This window comes from Xenopus laevis, chromosome 4S, assembly GCF_017654675.1.
Source record: "Xenopus laevis strain J_2021 chromosome 4S, Xenopus_laevis_v10.1, whole genome shotgun sequence".
NCBI classification, from domain to species: domain Eukaryota; kingdom Metazoa; phylum Chordata; class Amphibia; order Anura; family Pipidae; genus Xenopus; species Xenopus laevis.
This window is the reverse complement of record NC_054378.1, coordinates 115,365,327-115,389,505: the sequence shown is the minus strand read 5'-3', so window position 1 is coordinate 115,389,505 and position 24,179 is coordinate 115,365,327. Positions and strand designations below refer to the sequence as shown.

The 24,179-nt window shown below is 39.4% G+C and overlaps 1 protein-coding gene across 3 annotated transcripts in view; it reads left to right on the top strand.

Moving 5' to 3' along the window:
* Positions 1-24,179, top strand: part of nckipsd.S (NCK interacting protein with SH3 domain S homeolog) — a 66,724-nt gene that overhangs the window by 1,812 nt on the left and 40,733 nt on the right. For all 3 annotated transcript variants that reach the window (XM_041591309.1, XM_018259589.2, NM_001092229.1), the window contains 1 exon segment: positions 23,824-23,936. In XM_041591309.1, the coding sequence (XP_041447243.1) occupies positions 23,890-23,936 (47 nt within the window). In that variant the 5' untranslated portion in view covers positions 23,824-23,889.

Here is a 24,179-nt window from a genome sequence, read left to right as displayed (position 1 = left end):
TAGGGACGAACGATCAGATTACAACGAGGAGCAATGGACTCCGACAGGTCAGGCGGTGGAAAAATGAAACATTCCTGATTGATATTGTGGCCAGATATCGATTGGGAAGACCAGTTGGAGGTATGGCCACCTTTAGTTGATCCCGCTTTTGGTTTTTTTTTCATCAGAGCTGTCACTCTCACTCTGTACCAGTGCTCTATGGCAACTCTCACCTGCTGCAGAACATCTTGGGATACAGAGCTAACAGAGCAAACAGATTTTTTTTATATTTAATTTTGAAATCTGACATGGGGCTAGACATATTGTCAGTTTCCCAGCTGCCCAGTCATGTGACTAGTGCTCTGATAAACTTCAGTCACTCTTCACTGCTGTACTGCAAGTTGGAGTGATATCCCCCTTCCCTTTCCCCCCCTGCTGCCCATCAGCAGAACAATGGGAAGGTTACCAGATAGCAGCCCCCTAACACAAGATAACAGCTGCCTGGTAGATCTAAGAACAACACTCAATAGCAAAATCCAGGTCCCACATTCAGTTACATTCAGTAGGAAAAACAACAGCCTGTCAGAAAGCAGTTCCATACTAAAGTGCTGGCTCTTTCTGAAAGCACATGACCAGACAAAATGACCTGAGATGCACCTACACACCAATATTACAACTAAAAAAAATACACTTGCTGGTTCAGGAATGAAATTTTATATTGTAGAGTAAATTATTTGCAGTGTAAACAGTGTAATTTACATTCTAAAGCTTTGTTTGGCCCTTAAGGGACATTATTAGCACAATGGAATCTTTAGTGAAAGTAGAGGATGTGGAAAGATCATTGAAACCCATATAACATTAGCGCTGGGTGGGGTATTCCCTGTTCCCATGCAGCAGTATTTCCTTCCTTCCTCTCCCACAAAGTAGTAGTGTTGTCATGTTCCATGACCGACAATTCAGCCTCTATCACATGATCATGAATTCTATTGCTTATCTATTACTATAGCTTTAAATCCTATTGGCAGACAGATCCAGCACAACTCTATCACATCTCTCCAGGTCTGCTGCTGCGGAACCAGTTAGAATTGCAGAGCTTAAAGGGGTTGTTCACTATTTTTCACTTGTTCTCACATAGTTCATTAGAAATAAAGACTTTTTCAATTACTTTCTTTTTGTTAGAATTGATACATTTAGTTGGTTCATTTGGTATCTTTGTCCCTGCTGATTAGAATCGCCGAGTAAAATCATTATGGCAGCTGTTAGAATTGATACAATAGTTGCTAATATTCCACAGATGCTGCTGAGAAATGTATCAACTAATTGTATCAACTAAATGTAGCAAATTGTTCAGTTCAGAATCTGCATCTGGACAGACAAACACAATTTTGGGTAAAAAAATAAAACCTCAAGTCTTAATTTAAAAATCTGAAAGCAACTGAACTGAAATTTTTTTTTTGGAAGATTAAAGACAGAGGGATTTTTGTATTGAGCTGTGTTTTAGGCCAAGCGTTTATTTTAGGGTACCCCCTTAGCATGGATATATTTATACATCGTAATGGACCCCTTATTGTTAAATATATAGTGCATAAAGTACCCCCAATTGTAAAATATAAGGAGTTTTGATGACCATATAAAGCACCAGGCCGAAGGTCATGGAACTCCGAGGTTATTTTTAATATCCTCATATTTTCCAAGAAAGGATACTTTATTTATTATAATGCACACGTTTTAGAGAGTCATGTGACAACAATGACATCACTAAGCTCTGTTTATAACTGATGACATCACTAAGAGACGTTTATTAGGATACAATTTACACGATATTTGTAGCCTTTATTATATATTATAAAAATATATAAATATTCATTCACATGCATTGGTTCGAGCCCCCTGCACATTGGGGTCTTACCCCTGTCTTTGCTGCAGTTCTACTCACACTCACAGTGTGCTGTCTGCATTTGTTATTAGGAAGTTGCCTGTAACACCTGTTTCCTACAAGAAATGACATTCGTAACAACAGGAAACATCTCATCATCATTTTTAGAAGAATTTAAGTTCTATGTCAGGAATGTAAAAGTATCAGCTCACCCAGTTTTGTGCCATAGACTACTGCATGCTCAGCTGTGGGACTAGTGCTTTAAGGTGCTGTGAAGCTTCACAAAGGCCACCTGGTATCTGCTTATTTAATGGGGCGGTTCACCTTTTAATTAACTTACTACATCTGAGTACTAAAAAGTAGCAAAAACAACACATTTGTAGCCTTACAGAACATTTATTTTTAAGATGGGGTCAGTGACCCCAACATATCAATACATAGCAAAATAAAACCCCCTATTGATACCCAATATGCATAGGTACACCTAAGTATGTGGCGTATAGGGGCCCCAGAATGTAGACACCCCATATGAGTTATCAGTTCTGTAATTCCAGATACTGCAAAATCAGCACATTTACAGCATTTTTTAAGGGACAAAAGTACAAAAATGTATGTTCACCCCAGAAAACCATATATTTTTGGAAAGAACACATTCTGACAAATCTAAAATGGGTATGCATGTCTTTCTACTCCAAAGTACCAAGCCGCAAAACTTTCCTAAATTTGGCAATTTTTATGACATTTCCGAAAATCACCTCAATACTCCAACTCTGAAGCATCGTGTATTTCCTACATATCAATACATACCAAGAAAAAATACCCAAAATGGGTAAATATATATTTGTACTCAAAACTACCAAGTTGCAATTCTTTCCTAAAATTAGCAGTTTTTATAAAAATGTTACATTTTTGAAAAATCACCTTAATACTCCAACTCTGAAGCATCGTATTTCCTACATATCAATACATAGCAAGATAAAACCATTTATAAAAATGTTACATTTTTGAAAAATGACCTCAAAGTGTCCAGTCTACAGCATCGTATCTCCAACATATCAATACATAGCAATACATAGATAAAAACCCCTAAACAGGAAAGCCCAGGGTCCGCTGAACAGTTTGATACCCAATATGCATAGGTACACCTAAGTAGGTGGAATATAGGGGCCCCAGAATGAAGACACCCCATACGCGTTATCAGTTCTGTAATTCCAGATACTGCAAAATCGGCACATTTACAGCATTTTTCGAGGGGCAAAAGTACAAAAATGTATGTTCACCCCAGAAAACCATATATTTTTGGAAAGTACACATTCTGACGAATCCAAAATAGGTAATTATGTCTTTGTACTTCAAGCTATCAAACTGCAAAGCTAAGCTAAAGGCAGAGGTTTTAATGACATTTCTGAAAATCGCCTAAAAATATTGCAATTGGCCTCATTTATCTCACCCATTGTAAAACACCCTAAATATTGACACCAAGGGTCTACTGAACAGTTTGATGCCCAATATGCATAGATATACCAAAGAAGCTGGCATGTGCGATCCCCAAATAAAAATAGTGCATATGAATTTTCTCGGCTGCCGATTTGCCATCTGTGAACATAGACCCAGACTGCTTATTATATGCCACAAGACCCTCCTAACAGCACAATGACCCCCAAAAACATATATTTTTGGAAAGTACACATTCTGACAAATCCAAAATCAGTAATTATGTCTTTCTACTTCAAACTACCATACTGCAAAGCTACGCTAAAGGCAGCCTTTTTAGGACATTTTTGAAAATGGCCTAAAAACATTGCAATTGGCCGCATTTATCTCACCCAATTTCTTACATACAATTGTAAAACTCCCTAAATATTGACGCCAAGGGTCTTCTAAACCGTTTGATGCCCAATATGCATAGTTATACCAAAGCAACTGGCATGTGCGGATCCCCAAAAAAATTAGTGCATTTGAAATTTTTGGGTTGACTTGCCCTTTAAATAAGGTTTTTGTGGGAGGATGACAGTTTAAAGTACAACTAAAGATATATAAAGGATTAATGTATAGATGATGTATCTTGTGAATAGGGCCTATTGTACAAGCCTAGAGCTGTGTCAGCACTTGGGGGCAGGTTTATTAAGGTTCAAATGGTAAATTTGAATGGGGAATTTTTTTGTGTCAAAACTCACAAATTCGAATTTAAAAGCACCAACTCGAATGTTAATTAGAATGTGAGATTTATCACACCTCAACCATGGAAACCGTTCTAATTCGAATATTCGCCACCTAAAACCTACCAAATTCATTTACAAGTCAATGGCAGAGGTCTGTTGAACCATATGAATATATTGATTGCCTTCCTGACATTCGGAGCCGGAGCCTAGCACTTGCTCTCGATTTAGGGTGCCGATCGTCACACACGTCCATTTTCACTTACTATTCAATGAGCGGCACGTCAGGCAGGCTTAAAAATGTTATCAGCCAACGGACAAACCATCCAAAATATTTTTACCTAGAAATCAGCTGGGATAGACCTGCTAAAAAAAGCAAATAGTAACAATGTGTTCTGCATGCCGTATGTCTGTGCCATTTAGTTTCATCAGCACATCTTCAAATGAAATCTCAGATGTTCAGCGTAACGCAACAAAAAGTAATTACCGACTTTATAAGCCACAGATTAGATATAAATTAACTGCATTTCTACATTTACATCCAATATAAAGCCCCATTGTACTCGGGGTTAGCAAGTGCCCACTAAATTATTCCAAGCAATGCACAAGAGCAACATTACAGCAACAGCAGAACAATCGTCCCTTTGTGAAACAATGATTCCATGTAATAGTTTTTATTTCACTTTATACATAAATACATGCATGTTCAGATACTTTTGAATACTTGATTTTGTCAAATTAGTAAAATGTGTGCAATCTGATTTGTTTCACGAGCATCACGCTGCTGTACCAGTTGCTTGTGCAAGTGCTTTCATATGTTCACTCATAGCCATTGCTTGTACTGACATTGGCCAAAGAGATGTATGTGTGTATATATATATATATATATATATATATATATATATATATATATATATATATATATATATACATATATATATACATATATATATATATAGATATAGAGAGAGAGAGAGAGAAAAGGGATGGTGCCTAGTATGCATGAGTAGGTAGGCCGCCATGTGCATCAGCTTGGTGCAAAACACAGAGAATATCTGAACTGCCTTCCCCAAGAGGAGCATTCTCTGGAGAGATGTGTATCCGCATAAACAAACAGAGCAGGGTATTATCCAGGGGCGTAACAACAGAGGAAGCAGACCCTCTATTGCCAGGGGGCCCCCTATGAGGCCCTAAATAATGAGCATTTTAAATATACACTGGTAATACAGGCAGGGCCGCCATCAAGGGGGGAAAGGGGGTACAGGTGGCCCGTGCCTGGCAGTGCTGCACTTTCGAAAGAGCTGCCCCCCCCTTTGACAGCGCCGAAGCCGTGTGGCCATTTCCGAAGTCACTATGTCACAATCAGCCGAAATGCGCAAGTGCCGAAAAGAAAAAGACCAGAATAACCGAAAATAGCCGAAGCCGAGCGACCGAAGAGGCGAAAAGACCCAAAGTAACGAAAACAGCCAAAATTGAAGTCCTGAAGCGGCGAAAAGACCCAAAGTCACGAAAGGAGGTGAAGTTGAAGTCCTGAAGCCATGAGTACACCACACCAATTTGTGTTTTTTTTTTTTAAAAAAAACATTTTTTAAGCCGCTGGCCACCAATGTATTATTTTAATACTCTAAAGGCCCCTGCCACCAATGTATTTTTTCAAAAATATTCTTTGGTGCCCCATTTTTTTTTAACTTGTAGGGAGCCCTCACCACCAATTTTTCAAAAAACATATGGGGGGCCCTGGCACCACAGTTATAAGGGGGCCCTGACCTTCAATATCTTTTTATAACTTGTGTGTGTGGGGGGGTTACCTTTTTTAGCGCTGATGTCTGTGTGGTCTTTTAACTGTTGTGTGGAGTGGGCGGGATCTGGGGTGGGCGGGGCCTGGTGGACGGGCCCCCAGATTATTTTGTTTTACAGCGCCCTGTGATTTCTAATGGAGGCCCTGAATACAGGTATAGGATCCGTTATCCAGAAAGGCCATCTCCAATGGACTCCCATTTTATCCAAATTGTCCAGATTTATAAAAATGATTTTCTTTTTCTCTGTAATAATAAAACAGTAGCTTGTACTTGATCCCAAATAAGATATAATTAATCCTTATTGGAGGCAAAACCAGCCTATTGGGTTTATTTAATGTTTCCATGATTTTCTAGTAGACTTAAAGTAAACTATAGCCCCTGAACAATGTAGGTCTCTATAAAAAGATATTGCATAGCTTCATATGTAAAACCCTGCTTCATGTAAATAAACCATTTTCATAATAATATACTTTTTAGTAGTATGTGCCATTGGGTAATCGTAAATAGAAAATTACCATTTTAAAAAATAAGGGCCACCCTCTGAGATGGTAGGATTCACTGTGTATATAAACAAACCATACATGTTAGGTCACATGAGCCAATTAACAGACAGATTGTGTCTTTTGCTTCCTCACTTCTTCCTGTTACAGTTAGAGCTGCAGTATTTCTGGTCAGGTGATCTCTGAGGCAGCACAGAGAGTATCATAAAATGGGGGCTCAAGGCAAGAGATGTAAAAGGGCAATATTTACTTAAATATATATTCCAGTTTGCTAAGATTCTTTTAAATGCCACTTAATTTGATATAAACTATCTTAAGTGTTCATTTTGGGGTTATAGTTTTCCTTTAAGGTATGAAGATCCGTTTCCGGAATACCCCAGGTCCTGAATATTCTGGATAACAGGTCCAATACATATACAGGGCAACCTCTAGTTATGTTGAGGACCCTAAAATTAATTTGCTCTGGGGCCCAGTAACCTCTAGTAAGTCCACTTGTATTATCATATCTCTCTTCCCCTCTAGTCACCTCTTTACCCCCTTTATGCAGAGCCAAGATCCCTTACACACAGGCTGCTTATTCGCCGCCATAATAAGGTCATGGTTTTAGTGTATGAGGGCAATTTAGAAAACTCAGAGAGAAATGCAAATACCAAATAATGCAGATATGCTTCTAATTTCTGCTTCTAATTTCCATAGCGGTTTTGCATGCAGAATTGTAAAAATTCTGGTATTTAATATATTCAAGGCCGGCTCCTCTCTGAATAGGGTATGGAATATGTATTCTCATGAGGCCGCTTTAGCCTGCAGATCTATTCCTCTCCAAACTGGAATATTTGTGCCTCATTTGTTTGCTGGAATGTTATTATCAGGCTTTCAGTATGCTGACTGTTGTTATGGGATACTCTATAATAATTAAATGTGTAGCCATCTCCGTGCTGCACTCATTGCTCTGCTCTCTCCTACCAGAAAAGTTGCTGCCATCACACATTCTGTCAGTGGTCTTGTCTGTCGGTAGCCTTAACGGGGTTGTTCACTTTTAAATTAACTTTTAGTATGATGTACAGAGTGATATTCTGACACAATTTGCATTTGGTTTTCATCAATCTGGTTGCTAGGGTCCACATTACCCTATCAACCATGCATTGATATGAATACAAGACTGGAATATGAAATGAGAGGCCTGAATAGAAAGATGAATAATAAAAGTAGCAATAACAATGAATGTGTAGCCTTACAGAGAATTTGATTTTTCAGATGGCGTTAGTGACCCCCATTTAAAAACTGGAAAGAGTCAGAAGAAGACTTCCGCCTTCCTTTTATAGACCCCCGCCAACCCAGGTGCACGTGTATAAACCCGGAATTTGGAAGCCAGCAGTGTAAGGTCGCAGGGTTAGAAAGGAGGCAGAAGAGCTCAACCCGAAACTGCCCATGACCCACAAATGGGGGAGTGAGGTCCGAACATCACTAGTTCCCATTGTATAGTAGCTAAAAGTTGGAAGGTTGTGTGTTGGCTGGTGGGAGAGGGCCTGTAGAACCAATCACTTTGCACTCCTTTTGCTCATCACTCCACTGTGCCAATCTCAGGCCACCCTTTCATCTGTTAGCTTTATTAGTTGTAAATAAAAAGAAACCAGATCTTGGTTCAGTATTTAATTTTGACTTTAGCATAATCATTTTAGATCGTAAGCTCTTGCAAGCAAGGCCCTCTGTGTCTTGTTCAAATCAAAGGGATGCCCTTGTTAGAAGTGTGACCTTATACATGCCAAATCCTGTAATTCTGCAGAGAAAAAGTCGCTTTTTGTGCTTGGAAGGGAAATGGAAGATTCACTTTGCTATAGGGCAGGGCTACATATGTCCGGTGCTTTGGTGCCTGCAAGCAGGTGGTGGGGGACTCAAACCCCAAGCCCCAATAATCAACGGCTCCAATGGCAATCACTTTGAATGTAGATTGCAGCATTTCCAAATCACTGCGGGTTGATTGTGAGCGATTTGGCATCACAGGTTTGACTTACTCAAACTGTTGGGAATATTGGCATAATCTCCTGGTGCGCCATTGTCCTTATACTGAGTCTTCTACATATGCACTTAGGGACAGATTTATTAGGGATGCACCAAATTCACTATTTTGGATTCGGCCTGGCAGAATCCTTCTGAAAAAGGCTGAATCCCGAACCGAATCTCGTATTTGGTGCATCCCTAAAATGTATGATAATTCGATATTGCATTCGTTTTGAGATTCAAGGAAAAACACAACTTTGAATATAGTTTTACAAATTTGAATATTCTTGAGAATCGAAACTGTCCCCTTAAAACATGTTGATATTCTATAGAAGTCTGGGGGTTTTAATTAAAAATAGAGATTTTTCACTTTCCCCAGCAATTAATCATGATTGCCAATAACCCATTTGAGGCTGACGGTGAATTTTCGCTAGCGTTACTTCGGCAATCAAAGTGAAGATGCGATAGCTTTCAATTATGCCTAGCGCAACTTCGTTAGAGGTCTTTGCTCAGGCTAATTTGCATACAGCGGGGAAATTGTAAAGTTTAATGGACGTATATGTTGCAGCAAAAACATTACATTACACAATTCCAGGGAATAGTTGTTATATTGCCCTACACATGAGCCCAGTGTATAGTTTATGTGACATATGTTAAGAAATGTATGGGGGAACCCGGTTACCCAAAAAAAAATGTAAGGACTTTTGCAGGCTATCACTCTAAAAAAAGGAAAAGACGCCAGCGTTTTTTTGGACTCGCTAAAAATTGAGGCAGTCCTATGCACTCCAACGCAAGTCTGGTGAAAGAGGTAACGTTCAGTAAAATCCGCATCTTAGTGCATTTGCGGAGTAACGTCCATATGCCAGAGCGAAACTTCGCCTGGCAATAGAGTGCAAATGACCTCTAGCGTCTGTCTGTTTCGCTAGCGAAGTTACGCCTGCGCCCGTTAGTAAATCGGCCTATAAACGTTAACGCTGGCAAATCGTCGCTGCCGTTAGTCACTTCGTCCTTTAGTAAATCAGCCCCATAGTTCCCCGGCAGCAAAACTGGTCAATTAATCAGTTGCCTTGTCTTACATTGTATCAACAGTCTGAGCCACCAGGGCAGAGAATAGAAAAAGAAAAACACTGCTTTCAATAGCAATACATATGCAAATGACATAAAATCCATAACAAAGTTTCTTAGAATTAGAGAGGCAGAATTTTATTTTTGGATTGACTTGCCCTTTAAATATACAAGTAACTGAGGGGGATAAACACAAATTTAACAAAGTTGTTAAATCTGCATCTTTTTTTGGTACTTGAGGAAAAGCCACAAGACAATTACCCTTTATCTCAAAGGCGCATTAACATTTACTGCACTGTAGAGTGGGGAGCATTTTAAAATATGCAGATGTACTAAATCTAAGCCTGTAATGTGGTGGAAAATATCTGAACCTGTAAAATGTAAATATTAAGTAGAAAAAGTAGGGTAATTATGTGATGGCCGTATCCATTACCGTTCCCTTGCCATTTGGATTCCATATTTAAGGGGATCTAAACTGAAAAAAATAACTGATGCAAGCTTATTCAGAGTGGTCCTCTGAGCACTGTGGCAGTTTACTTTAATTTTCTATTTCAAGTGGTTTCTAAGATATTAGCAGTTTGAGACTGCTATTACCAAACTTTCATCTCGGCAGCTTTCTTAAAGTGTCAGCCCTCTGTCTGTGCTCTTCCTAAGTAAACACTAACGTTGCTGGCTCTCAGTTGAGCCTAAAGCCCAGAGTAGCAGTCTAAAAATGCAAATATCATAGAAACCCCTTAAAATGGAAATTAAGGGGCCCATTTACTTAGTTCGAGTGAAGGAATAGAGGAAAAATAGTTTGAATTTCGAATGTTTTTTTTTGGCTACTTCGACCATCGAATGGGCTACTTCGACCTTCGACTAAGACCTTCGACTAAGACCTTCGACTAACACCTTCGTCTTCAAATCGAACGATTCGAACTAAAAATCGTTTGACTATTCGACCATTCGATAGTCGAAGTACTGTCTCTTTAAAAATTTCTTCGACACCTAAAACCTACCGAGACCAATGTTAGCCTATGGGGAAGGTCCCCATAGGCTTCCTAACAATTTTCTGATAGAAGGAATATCCTTCGATCGATGGATTAAAATCCTTTGAATCGTTCGATTCGAAGGATTTAATCGTTCGACCGAACGATTATTCCTTCGATCGTAGGAATAGCGGTAAATCCTTCGACTTCGATGGTCGAAGGATTTTACTTCGGTCGAATATCGAGGGTTAATTAACCATCGATATTCGACCCTAGGTAAATGTGCCCCCAAGTGTAGTAGGTTACATTAATTGATTTTTTAGGTGAAGTTCCCTTTTAAGAAGCTGCAGTGGGTTGTTGGAAAGAGATTGTCCTGAGCCTCAAGCATTTTGCCTGCAACAGGCCCTAAATTTGGTTTCTATGCAGCCTGATGGCTCCTTCAGATATTCAGAATCCACTATAAATATGTACTTGTTATTACAGCTCGCTTACAGATGATTGGGTTTTGTGTTTTACTGCTGTTGCCTCTTGCGTACAACAAATGATCCTTGTGCTCCCTTTGTCATCTGAATCAAATAATGTCATTGTCACTTTAATACGTAGGAGTAGCACAGAATTGGTAAAATTGGTGACTTCTCTGTGCATTTCATTTATCCTGTTTCTCTTACCTGCTGAAACACTTGATAAAATCTGTAGGAAATAGACCTAAGGGACACATACACCCCATAAAATGCTTCTTTTCCTTCTAATAGGTGCCTATTGAATGGATATAGTGACATCCAAAGTCTTCCATAAAGATAAAGCTGATGTGCCCCATTGAATAGGATGCTTCTCCTCCCCTACCGATTCTATTTTGGCAAGAAAATGCCCTCAGTGGAAGTAAATGTTGATCCAGAGGAAGACAAACACTAGTAGTAATGACTTCCATGGACTATACGCTGTTAATTGCCCATTCTGTAAGCAATGGAAGGTGAACTTGTTGATGCTATGAAGAATCATTCAGAGCTGGAAGTAGAGTTAACATTATTAATGAAGAAAGAGTCTCAATTTGCACTCAGTAGAAAGTTTAAAAATTCACTAAATTTTATTTAAACAATCATCATTTCTGTTACAATCACCATTACCCAATATGGAATTAAATTAATTGAATATATAATTTCATGCATTGAATTAAGTTTATGAATAAACCACCAGTTAATTTAAGTTCATCTCTACGCCATACATCATTGGTTTAAATATTTCATGTGGTGAATTGATTAATTAAACCACAATTGAATATAAATTCGTTTCTATATCCTATAAATCAGAAATTTAGGCATTTCATGTAATGAATTGATTCATTAGACCACATTTGTATATAAATAGTTCAGCGCCATCCGATAAAATAAATTAAAGTTGATGAATTGTGCAAACAGTCCAGTAACAAAAATTAATTGTAGAAAAGTTCCTGTTAAAAATAGAAAAAATAGAAGAAGAGAAGTTATAAAGCGCCCGTGCTGGTTCCTCAATCGGAAAACTTTCTTTGGTAATAGCCGTGATGACCAAACCCAAGGTTGGGAGCTGCAGTATAGCAAAGTTAATTATATCGAAGAAATGAAGTATGTTAGTTACTCTCTCTTGCACCGTCAGAAAATACTGACAATGTAGACTTTTTTTCAAATAACTTGGTGTGCACAGCCATTGTTATATACCGTATATACTCGAGTATAAGCTGAGTTTTTCAGCCCCCAAAATATGCTGAAAAACTCTACCTTGGCTTATACTCGGGTCAAGCGCAAAAACGGTCGCCTGCGTCTAAGAATAGTCGCCGGCGCCTAAGAATAGTCGCCGGCGTCCAAGAATAGTCTCCAAGAATGGTCGCTGGCATCCAAAAACGAGACACCGGCACCTCCAATGGGAGCAGAAACCCTCAATTTTTTGATTGAAACTTACCAGAAGCTGCTGCATTTCTCACCCTAGGCTTATACTCAAGTCAATAAGCTTTCCCAGTTTTTGGAGTTAAAATTAGGTACTTCGGCTTATACTCGGGACCGCTTATACTGAAGTATATACGGTTATCTCTGGAAGTAGAGTTAGGCAGGAGAGACGTGTCTAGTGTGCAGAAATGGGGGCACACACCTCTTCAGCCTGCCTGCCCCTAGTTCTGGCTCTAGGGCAGTGGAGGTCACCTACAAACCCTGTATTTCTCATTTCCTTTGGTGGTGGATAAAGGCCGCTTAGGCCGGGGCTTGAGTCGATACAAAAGACGGAGCACCATGGAAGCTGATTTGAAAATGTAGTAAAATCACAATTTATTCAGAACATTAAAATCTCCAACATTACAGCAGCATAACTCAAAACTTGGTTGCCTGCTTCGTGGCATGCCATGTTCTGAATAAATTGTGATTTAACTACATTTTCAAATCGGGAAATCAGAAGTGGCGTGGTGCCATGAAACGCATCAAGCGGGCAGCCAAGTTTTGAGTTATAACGTTAGTCATGGGGCCCATTCTCCAAACTATTTCATCTCTTCCTCACCTCACTCAACCTCTATTTTCCAAGTCTCTTTTCTTTCTATTCTATTATTTATTATTCTTAAGCCTCTCTGTTCCCATACAGAAGTAGATACTGACCATGAAACAGGCCAAATGGTTAGCAGCACTGCCCGTATATGCAGTATATGTTAATAGTGGGAGGTGTGCAATATATTTATACTCAGCAGGGTTGTCGATTTGTTGAGTATTCTTCTCAGCGTGGCTGAAGTAAGCAGCATAGTAGCTCCCACTTATGTATACATTTATGTGCAAACAGTTTAAAGACTTTTTGTGTGATATCTGTATATTCTGCTGTTATGTTTGATTTTTAGGGATTCACCAAATCGAGGATTCAGTTCGGGATTCGGCCGTTTTCAGCAGGATTCGGGCCGAATCCTTCTGCCCGGCCAAACTGAATCCTAATTTGCATTGGACAAGGAGGGAAATCGCGGGACTTTTTGTCACAAAACATGGAATTACATTTTTTCCCCCTTCCTGCTCCTAATTTGCATATGCAAATTTAGATTCTGTATTCAGACACGTTTTTTCACAAAGAATTCTGGGGTTCGGCCGAATCCAAAATAGTGGATTCGGTGCATCCCTAGTTATATTATCTCCTCTGAATTCCTATGAGTGAAACCCCAGACCGTTCTGATACAAGCAGAGACTATCAGCCATCTGATGATTTGTAGCTCAGCATAGGGATGCATCTACAACTTATTTAGTAATTATTCTAATTACAAGAAAATATGCCATAAAATATTCTTAATTGACTTTGGTTTGGTAAATTAAGACTAAATTAATTCCTCCTTAGTTTTCCTCAAATGCTTTGACCTTTCCCCCATCCAATCTAATGTGCCATTTACTTGCAGGGATTTATATTTGGAAAAATATACCAACAATCATTTTATTATCATGGCTCTAAAATCTTCCCTTTTGTTCTGCTTATAGCACAAAATGCCTTTATTTTACCTGGCGTAAGGTGGGCCATATGGGGTCAGTATGTACCATTTTAATGTGATATTTAATAAATTCTCATTTTTTAACTTTGAGTCTTGGGACATATATCTTTTGGGTACATATGCAATAGCATTTATTATACTTATATATATATATATACTTTAAAGCCTTTAGAGTGCTCCCACAACCCCCCTGTTTTGATATTGTGTGTATATATATATCTATATATATATATATCTCTTGGGGAACTGGGGCAAGTCCCTGTGACTCATTTGCATAATATGAATGAGTTATATAGACTCCCCTATCAATGTTATTTTTAGTAGCTACAACTCATACTCATAAAATTAATCCTTAATCCTTGTTCTGTGAGCACAAGGCTCTCTTCCCTGCAACACCATTTACCTAAAAACAAGGTTTTATATTAATTTTAAAATGTATATATCCTTTCCCATTCTAGATCTGCAGTCATAGAAAATGAACTCTGTGTACATGTCAAAGAGAGTCTCTCTATACAAAGAGTGCCTTGAATACAAACATAATTTACTCCTGCGCCTGCAAGAAGAGAATTTAAACAAAAACTATATAGAGGATTTTTACCTAAAAGAAGCAATTTTTTTACTCTATTCCCCCTTTAAATCGGAGCCCCCTCCAGGCCTCGCTGCCTTTGCTGCTCTCACTTACCCACTACTTGTGTGTGTTTCTTCCCTGCTAATAAAATTACATGGATTATCTTTTCCTCCCAGCTGCGGATATAAAATTATACCATGCTTCAAAAGGAACTGTTTCCCTTCCATTCAAATGATTTGGCTTTAGCCGAGCGATAATTCTTCAGCTACATTTGGGAGGATTTAGGAAAAGATCGCTTTTTAACTTTTAAAGGGGCATAAGGCTATGAGTATCAGTAATGTAGCCAACCCAATGGTCTCCTTCCACTCAGCCTCTTCTGTACTCTTCCTAGAGGTCACAGGTTACATACACTGAGCATTCTGCTTGCAATCCTGGTCACCTGGTGTGTTCTAATTACATCTCACATACAGGTAAATTCCCAAGACCAGGAAGGGTCAGAGAAGGAGCTTGAGCAGATAAAGGCTTTGTGTGCATCCTGTAACTGTTTTGTTTCTTTTTCTTGACTCCTAAGTATTGGTTGTGCCACCCTTAAAGGAGAAGGAAAGTCGGTATTTTCTTGAGGGTGCCAAAAGTTAGGTAACCCCAAGTGATTGTATTTACTTACCTGACACCCCGGGCCCAGTGCGCCTATCAGCAGAAAACTGCACCGGAGTAATTTCCAGAAAATTCAGAGAAATTTTCAAATTTTGATTAATAACCCCCTAAAAGACAAGGCATGCTTTTTTTTTTTTTACATAATTTGCCTTTGTCTTCCATTGCAATTGCCACCACAATAATACTAGGTTTTTATGGTTGGTTCATACTTTAAGATGTCGTATTGAGACTGCCATCTTGGATTTTTTCCAATGGCTTTTTACCCTGACAGCCTAAAGTCTTCTGCTGATGCTCCGGCTTTACTACACCCTTGCTCTCTGAGACAGGGAGTCCGTGTTGGACTGGGATGCCAGGGGCCCACCAGAAAACCATAGACCGTGGGCCCACTTTCCCAACTATTATTCCTCATCTCCTCACTCTTTATTCTCCTAGTCTTTTGTATCTACTTACTATATTCTTCCATTATTAGGGAATGACCATGAAACAGGCCAAATGGTTAGAAGCAAGAGGGTCCACTGACACCTGGGCCCACTGGGAGTTTTCCTGGTATCTCAGTGGGCCAGTCCAACACTGCAGGGGATGGCGTACTGGTCATGTTACACAACTGGTAGGAGAAGAAAGTATCAACCCACCGGCAACATCAGCATGTATAGGATATAGGAAATTACCCTACTCATGATGCTGCACAAAAAGGGGTGATTTATGCATCATTTCTAATGACCTTGCATATGTACTTTGGGTATTTTCAAGTTCCCTTGTTCTTTAGAGGACCAGTAACACCGTTTTTAATTCACAATAAAAAAGTTTGAATATACATTACTTACCTCAAATATGCTGCTCTTTCCTGCTGTTTGAGTAAAACATCCAAAAAAACACAAACCGGCACTGTTCTTCATCATCCAAAGGGTCTCTGCCATTTTCTTGCTTCTTCTAACTTCTTCTCTCCTACGTGCACGCAGCTGTGAGCCTCTTCCGGGTCTTCGTGATCCAACTTCCAGGTTCGTTCGCATCCTCCCTTGTCTAGCCATTCCCTCACCACAGCTTGTTCAGACGCTCTGCCTCGCACAACCTTACTTACCTCCTGGCTACTCTCTGTTCTGACTTCCGGTTCCTTGCTTCTGGATCTGTGTGGAGGAACAGCGTAAGGGGTCTGCACGCAGTGGCGGGAAAATGGAAATGGGCAGCTAAAATTGTTGATTCTCATAAAGTGACAAGAAGAAGCGATTGAATTAAAAAGGAGGCTTTCCTTGCCCCAGAGTAGAGTCCTGCGCGGAACCAATTTGTTAAACCCGACCCGCAACCCGCATACTTACCCGATTGGACCCGCTACCCGACTCACAAGTGCCTTATCCGCATCCCGATCCGTGACCCGCTGACCATCAAGAAGTGCTGTCATTGTAAACCGGAAGTGACCTCATTAGAAGCAGGCGTGATCAGTAAAACTCGCTATTGAGAAGTCCCGCAAACCCGGAGAACCTCTGACCCACGTCTAAACCCGCTCCCGAAACTTCTACCTGCAGCCCGCAGAGTGCCGCAATTTTTGCAGGTAACCCGCAGGTACCCGACCCACTGTAGGACTCTACCCAAGAGCTCTGGATTGCTTCTGAAAGGAGGTGTCTTACGAAAGACCTTCTCTCCTGATGTTTTGAGTCAAGGGATTTACCGATACGATTATAAATTCTTTATATTCCACTCTTGCCTTTATTTTCATTTCTTACTTTATTTTCATTTTGTGCGGCTGTAATAGGAGAGAGCTCTTCATTTAATTCTGCACCCTATATATCCCACATATCACCTGCTATTTAACCCTCTGTAAATCTAGTAAGAGCCTGTAATCATCTTGATAAAATCCATGTTCATTTTTAATATATGTGCTGTAAACAGCGGTGGCAGATCCCAGACAAGGGGAAAGCAAAATTGAATGTCGGTTACAAAGCAATAAAATGAGGGAATTAAGTTGCACAAAGGGCTGCCGCACATATGGTGGCTGTGTAGATTATTAGGGTTGTAGCCTCGATATAATAGACGCGCCTGCCTCATAACCACACGAAAAAGATAATAAATCATCTGTGAAAGCATCAGGTTTCCATTTCAGGGCTGCAGAACAACAATTTAAATAGCTAATATTATTTCTCCTGACACTTGTTTTATTTTTTCTCCATTGCACCATTAGACTAAAAGATAGTACCTGTCACTCAATCATGGAACCTTCCTGTGAGCTGCTGCTGAAATGGAAATCAGATTGGAGGCCCGTTTGTAGGAACTCGCTAGCACTTTCTCTTTGCTCTGAACACTGTACAACTCCCAGAATTCTTTCTTTCTATAAGATAAAGCTCTCTGTATAAATATGTTGAGTTACAATAGGACCTATCCTGCTTTACATGGATTTATGGAAAAAGAATACCCATATAACATATATAGTGTGTGTATGTATATACAGGTATGTAATATAATATATACAAATATGGGACCTGTTATCCAGAATGCTCGAGACCTAGGATTTTCCGCATAACAGATCTTTCTGTAATTTGGATCTTCAAACCTTACGTCTATTAAAAAATTAATAAGTAAGCTTATTTTGCTTCCAATAAGGATTAATTATATCTTAGTTGGGATCAAGTCCAAGATACTGTTTTATTATTACAGGGAAATCAGGGAATCATTTTTAAAAATTTGGATTATTTGGATAAAATGGAGTCTATTGGAGACAGCCTTTTCGTAATTTCGAGCTTTCTGGATAACAGGTTTCAGGATAACGGATCCCATACCTGTATATAATCTGACTCCATTATAATTTAATAATTCAAATGTTTAAACTGATTTCCATTTTCTCTTTTATAATAAAACAGTACATTGTATTTGATCCAAACTAAAATACAGGTATGGGACCTGTTATCCAGAATGCTCGGGACCTAGGGGCTTTCTTTATAATGGGCCTTTCTATAATTTAGTTCTTCATACTTAAAGTCTAGTAGAAAATAATTTAAACATTAAATAACCCCAAAGGCTAGTTTTGCTTCCAATAAGGATTATTTTTTTAGTTTGGATAAAGTACAAGGTACTCTTTTTATTAAAACAATTTTTTTTTGGATAATTTGAATAAAATGTAGTCTATGGGAGACAACCTTTCTGTAATTCGGAGCTTTCTGGATAACTGGTTTCCAGATAACGGATTCCATACCTGTATAATTAATATTTACTGAAGGCAAAACAAGCCTATTGGCTTTATATGATTTTTTGGATGATTTAAGGTACAGAGATCCAAATTACAGAAAGATCTCTCCCTCTCCCTCTCTCTCTCTCTCCCTCTCTCCCCTGATTTGAAATGAACCAATACCACCAAATGCAAAAGTTGCTATTTAGGACATTATATAACTGGTTAAAAGTTATGTAAAGGACAACTAAACCTCTCAAAATGCCCTCCTCAACTGCTCTTCATCTGCTCTTACCTTTACCTCCCCACACAGTGTTCTGTAGAAAGTCATTCCTGTTTGGAAATCTGAGCTCAAAACGCAGAATAGCGCAGCGTATCTTCTGCCCAATTGTATCTCTTCGGGTCTGTTCATCATCACGGAGCCTGCAGGCGCATGCACAGTTGAAGCAGATTCCTGACTACCCCAACTGCAAGGGCAGTTGAAAGGGTTCTCCTTTTATGGGTGAACCACCCCTTTAAAGGATAAGTAAACCTTAAAAATAAGTGAATGTAGAATTGATTAGGGTGCTGTTTTAAGCAGTTTTAAAATGTACATTAATTTTTTTTAATTTCCAAGATATTCAAGGATACATGTACTGTTAACATGAGTGAATTTTGTTACAAAAGCGCCACCTGCACCTGAAAGAGGGCTTGTCTGATGTTTTCTGGTTAGGGAAAAAATTAGAAACCTTTCTCAAATCTTTCCTAATCAGAAGAACATCCCAGAACTGAGCCATGTTTTGCTCATGTGAATTGGTTTTCCCTGTACAAGGCTAAAGATTGCACTTTCCATGCTTTCTCTTGCAAAGAGTAGAATAATAGCAGAGATGCTGCTCCTCCTCCTGTATGCTGCCTGGGCTCACATGCACTGTAACAAACCCCTTGGAATGCCTGAAAACATGTCCGGCTTGCTCAGTAGGAAAACTCACTTGGGTTTCTGACCTTGAAAAAAACCTTGGTTGAGGATTTACTCAAATGAGTGGCAGGAAGCATTTAGATCTTATTTCTATCTAGGTAAAATATTCCAATATTAAAGGGAAAGCAATGCATGTAAAAGAAATAATTTCCCAAAAGATGTGCTACCTGCACATTTACCGTTTGGTGCAAACTTGCCAAAAATGTCCCACAAGCTGGAGATACACAATGAGCCAAACTGGCAATTGAAGGACTTGCAGAGTACTTGCTCCTTACTTGCTTACTCCTTTTGGCTGATGATCAAAGGGATATGGACCGTACATTGAAATGTCACCCCAAATAGAGTCCTGCGTGGGTCCAATTGAGCAGAACTGGATCCGCTGACCTGCACCCGCCACCCACTATGCGAGAGTGCTGCAGTGGGTGGGGAACCCATGGGTTACCAGGAAAAAAAAGCGGGCATCCTGCAGAATGAGGGGAGGCTATTCAGGTGTGGGTATAGCTGTGGGTCGGGTTGCGGGTCTCATCTAAATTTCTTATCTTATGTAAAATTGTCTATATTTTACTCCTTTTAAAGTTTTACAAAACTTGTTTCTGTCCCCGCCCACTTTTTATGACATCACTTCCGGTTTGCAGCACCCTCATCACTTCCTGTTTGATGGTGGTTGAAAGTGGGTAAATATGGGGGTTGCGGTTCGGGTCCCGGGGTCGGGTCCGGGTCTTAAAAATTGGTTCGGCGCAGGACTCTACACTATGCCCCTCCACCCAGACACAGCCCGCAAACAGCTCGGCTTACCCTCCGACCCAGCGCCAGTGAAAAACGGAAATTACGTCACTTTTTAACCTGACGTGACATCACATTTAGCCGGATGTGACACTACTTTTACCCAGAAGTGACATAGAGCGGGACTCTATTCTGCTGCCACAAACTCTGGAGAGGGTAGGAGAGACCAGTCCTGCAACATAGTAGGGTACCCATGTGGGTTACCGCCAACTACCCGCACAGGTACTCAGAAATTTGTGCCCAAAACTGACCTGATGCAGAACTCTACCCCCAGAACCAGATACCCTTGCGGTGATTTTAGGAAAAGGAACCATTCACTGGATAGCAACAAGGGAAGCAAAGTGGTGCAACTGTTTCCAGTGCTGTGCAAGATTTATCACGATTTGCACCTCCTAAAACAGTTGGCAGCTAATCCATTATTTATCTAATTGTAAATTTAATTTTGTATTCTAGAGCCTTTAATTTAGGTTTCACATGGTATCCTGCCTATTTCCTTTAATTGATAGAATTGTTCAATTCTAGTGAACAGTTCAGGCCAGTGAAATTGAAAGTACTTAAACTGTATCCCACTTTAATCGTTCTTCAGTACTTCTCTATATCCTTAAAGTCTCAGGCGCAGCTGGGGAAAGAAAGGGACTTGTTTATACAGGGCTCATCTGATTCCAGGGGTAGGGATGGGGGTAGTATGAGCAAAAAAAAAACAAATCCATTAGTAGTTTATAGGCTAATATCTGAAACCTTTTAGCACATTTTTATTTGAAACCTTATTTTCTGGCACAGACGTGTATAATAATTAATCCAAAATAAACCAATTCAGCAACTAATTGTTAATTCCCCCTCTGTTAATGCAGAGTGTACAGTTGTGCTCATGAATGGGAGCTTGGATAGTAGATCATGACGTGCTTTGCTTTTAGATTTTCAATTTGCAGGACTGATAGAAATCTCAATTTCATATACCGGTATATCCGATCCACTGAACTTTCTTTATCCTCCCACTATAAAATGTTTTCCATTGAAAACCAACAGGCAGTTGACTGCTCTCTACCAGCAACACTAATGAATAATCCTCATGCAGATTTACTGCCGTCAGGGTTGCATCCCATGTTACAGATGTACCTGTGCTGGTCTTAATTGTCCTGATTAAACCTTTATTGGTTTGATTCCGCCAAGCTGCGGGCTTTTTTGCATTCCGTTCATTTAGCATCATTTGCATTTCTGCAGAAATTAATGTAATGGTCCCAAGAAGTAAAATGCTAATTAATGTCAGAGATTAATCGTAAAGTTCTGCTCTGCCATGGCTGAATGGTTCGTTTGCACAGTGTTTGATGATGCTGGGGGTCAGGGCCGGTTGGGAGGGGATTCAGTCCAACCAGTGTTACATGGGAAGGCGGATGGAATACTAAACAGGGTTTTAGTTCATATTCAGAGCGCCAAGGCTCTTTCTTTGTATCTCCAGAAAGGAAAGCCGGCATTAGATCAATGTGGGGATCTTCTCCTTATCTGCTCTGAGCCAACATTCTAAGGGATGCTAGGGATGTTGGGATGGCGGATTCCATTAATGCCTGAATAACTTCTTGGGCAAATATAATATCCAAGGTAGTGATGACACAATCTGCTGTTAGTTCAGTATAGATATGTGTGTGTGTAGTGTATATATATGTGTGTGGGTTTTTCTTTTCCTCATCTCATTCCTTAAATAAAATATATGCCAATGGCTTCCCTTTTTCATTATTCATGTCTCAAAAAATCCTTCTGAGAAATGACTTCCAACCACTTTATTTATAGTTCATTAGTTTCCTCCTCGGCTGTAATTTCCCTTTTTCCTCTTCTCTTGACACAAGTGATGATGCATAACAAGTAGGCAGGAGCCATTTTGTGGACACTGTTATTAAGACAAGCCTTGCAACATCTCAGAATCTTGTTTGTGCACCAGAATGGGGGACCCAATGTCCATCCCCATGCCCTGGCCACACAGTTATATGGTAAAGAGTATGGGGGAATGTGTGGGGAGCAGTGACATCTAAGAAGTGCTGAATTGAAAGTGAAAGGGCATAGATGAGGGGCAGACAATATTTGATTGACAACTGAGATGTTTAAATGAGCTTACAACAGCTAAGAATGCTTAAATAAAAAATAGAAATTGGATTTCATGTTTAATTTGAAAAGGACTTTTATTATACAGATTTTTGTGTCTTGGTGACAGGTCCACTTTAAGGCATCTCGCTGCAATTTGCTATTGCTCTTGCTCCTCTCCCCATTATATATTTGCTTTTGGCATTCCAGCAGCTGAGGAACATGTTGACCAATGTCTATTCTGGTACTGAAGACAAACTTTATCTAAGTTGAAGTCAACTTCACTGATGAGGAACATAATAATCATTCACAAGCTGGGTTTAACATTAAAAATTCCTTCCTGACCAGGGCTAAAATAATTCTGATTTGCTAAGTTGTCATCCAACCATTACCTGAATGTAGCTGTTGTTACTCAGGAATTGTATTCTTCATCTCCTCTAGGGTCCTCATGTTTTGTGTGAGCACTGAATGACTAACTTTAGGGTGCTGTTTTCCCTGCCACTGCTCTAGACCAATTGGATACAGATCCAATACTCTTGGTGATCAGTTCCGCATGCCTGTCCAGCTTTGGAGATCTGTCACCATGGGCTGCACTTGCCGTTATATTAAAAAATGAATTTTTAGCAGAGGTCCCAACAATGTTTTAATATATATGCGGAAAGGTGTTTAACCCTGAACGTTATTGACTGGCTTCATAGTACTGACAGTTTTACCGCCCAAGGAAAAGTAATCTTTACCAGTATGAAAGTAGCTATTGTTCATCTGTATGGAGCATGGACTGAAGGTCATTCCATCTTTCATATCATTGAAATTTGATTAAAAACTTTCATTTTTGCTGCTTTTGCTGGGAAATATTTCATATATGATACTTTTCAAGGTCTTTTTCTGTGAATATTCAGGATGTGTAAGCTAAGAAGGACGTGGGGGTGAAGGGTCTTGCAGGGCAGATTATTAAATGGGAACTATCATAAAAATGAAAATTCAATATAAGCTTCATCATACTGAAACAAGACACTTTGTAAATATAATCCATTAAACATTCTGCATCGTTTCTGAAATAATCAAATTTATCTTCACTAACCCTCTCTCAGCATCTGTTTCTCTTCATTCTGTCTTCATGCAACAGTTGGGTGTCAGATGAATGATCCGATATATCTTATAGGGGGCTCCTTTTCTAGCAGATGTATTAGAGTTCACTCAAATAACTGATTCCAGTACAAACTAAATTTAACAAAATAAGTGCTTTCTGCAAAAATCCTGCATGTAGAGAGACATGATGTCTAGTGTTTTTATTAGAGTGAGCTCTAATACAATCTTCTAGGCAAAAGGAGCCCCCCTATAAGATATATTAACTCTTACTGTCAATGAATATCTGACACCCAACTGCTGCCTGAAGAGAGAATGAAGAGAAACAGATGCTGAGAGAGGAATCGTGAATATAAACTTGATTCTTTTAGAAACTGTACAGAATTTTTAATTGATTGTATTTAGAAAGTTTCTTATTTCGGTATGATGAAGCTTATATTCAATTTTCATTTTCGCGATGGTTCCCCTTTAAGATCATGAGTCAGGAATGTTGGAGAGTGTTTTTTAGCCCATTCATTGTCCACAGATTATTTTGTCCAAATGAACAAAAGATCTGACAGGATGGAATCTGACAGACATATGTGACTAGTGTGTGCATCAGTGTCCAGCTCAAGGTCTATAGAGAGAAGTAGAACAGTCTTCCAGGAAATACCTTCATGGCTCTATCGTTTATTATTTGGAAGCTCTGCATATATTCCTCCTTGTTAAGATTTGTGTGCTTTATGACTTAGGTCCAAGAACAAGATGTGGTCCTGCAGTCAATTGACAGAGCGATTGAAACAATCCATAATGCAGCTATGAAGAATGGAGGGAAATACAACCTAGAGCAGCGAGATGTACTGCAGTGAGTATCTGGGAGTTAAAGTCCTTAAAGGGATCCTGTCATCAGAAAACATGTTTTTTTCAAAACGCATCAGTTAATAGTGCTACTCCAGCAGAATTCTGCATTGAAATCCATTTCTCAAAAGAGAAAACAGATTTTTTTATATTCAATTTTGAAATCTGACATGGGGCTAGACATTTTGTCAATTTCCCAGCTGCCCCTGGTCATGTGACTTGTGCCTGCACTTTAGGAGAGAAATGCTTT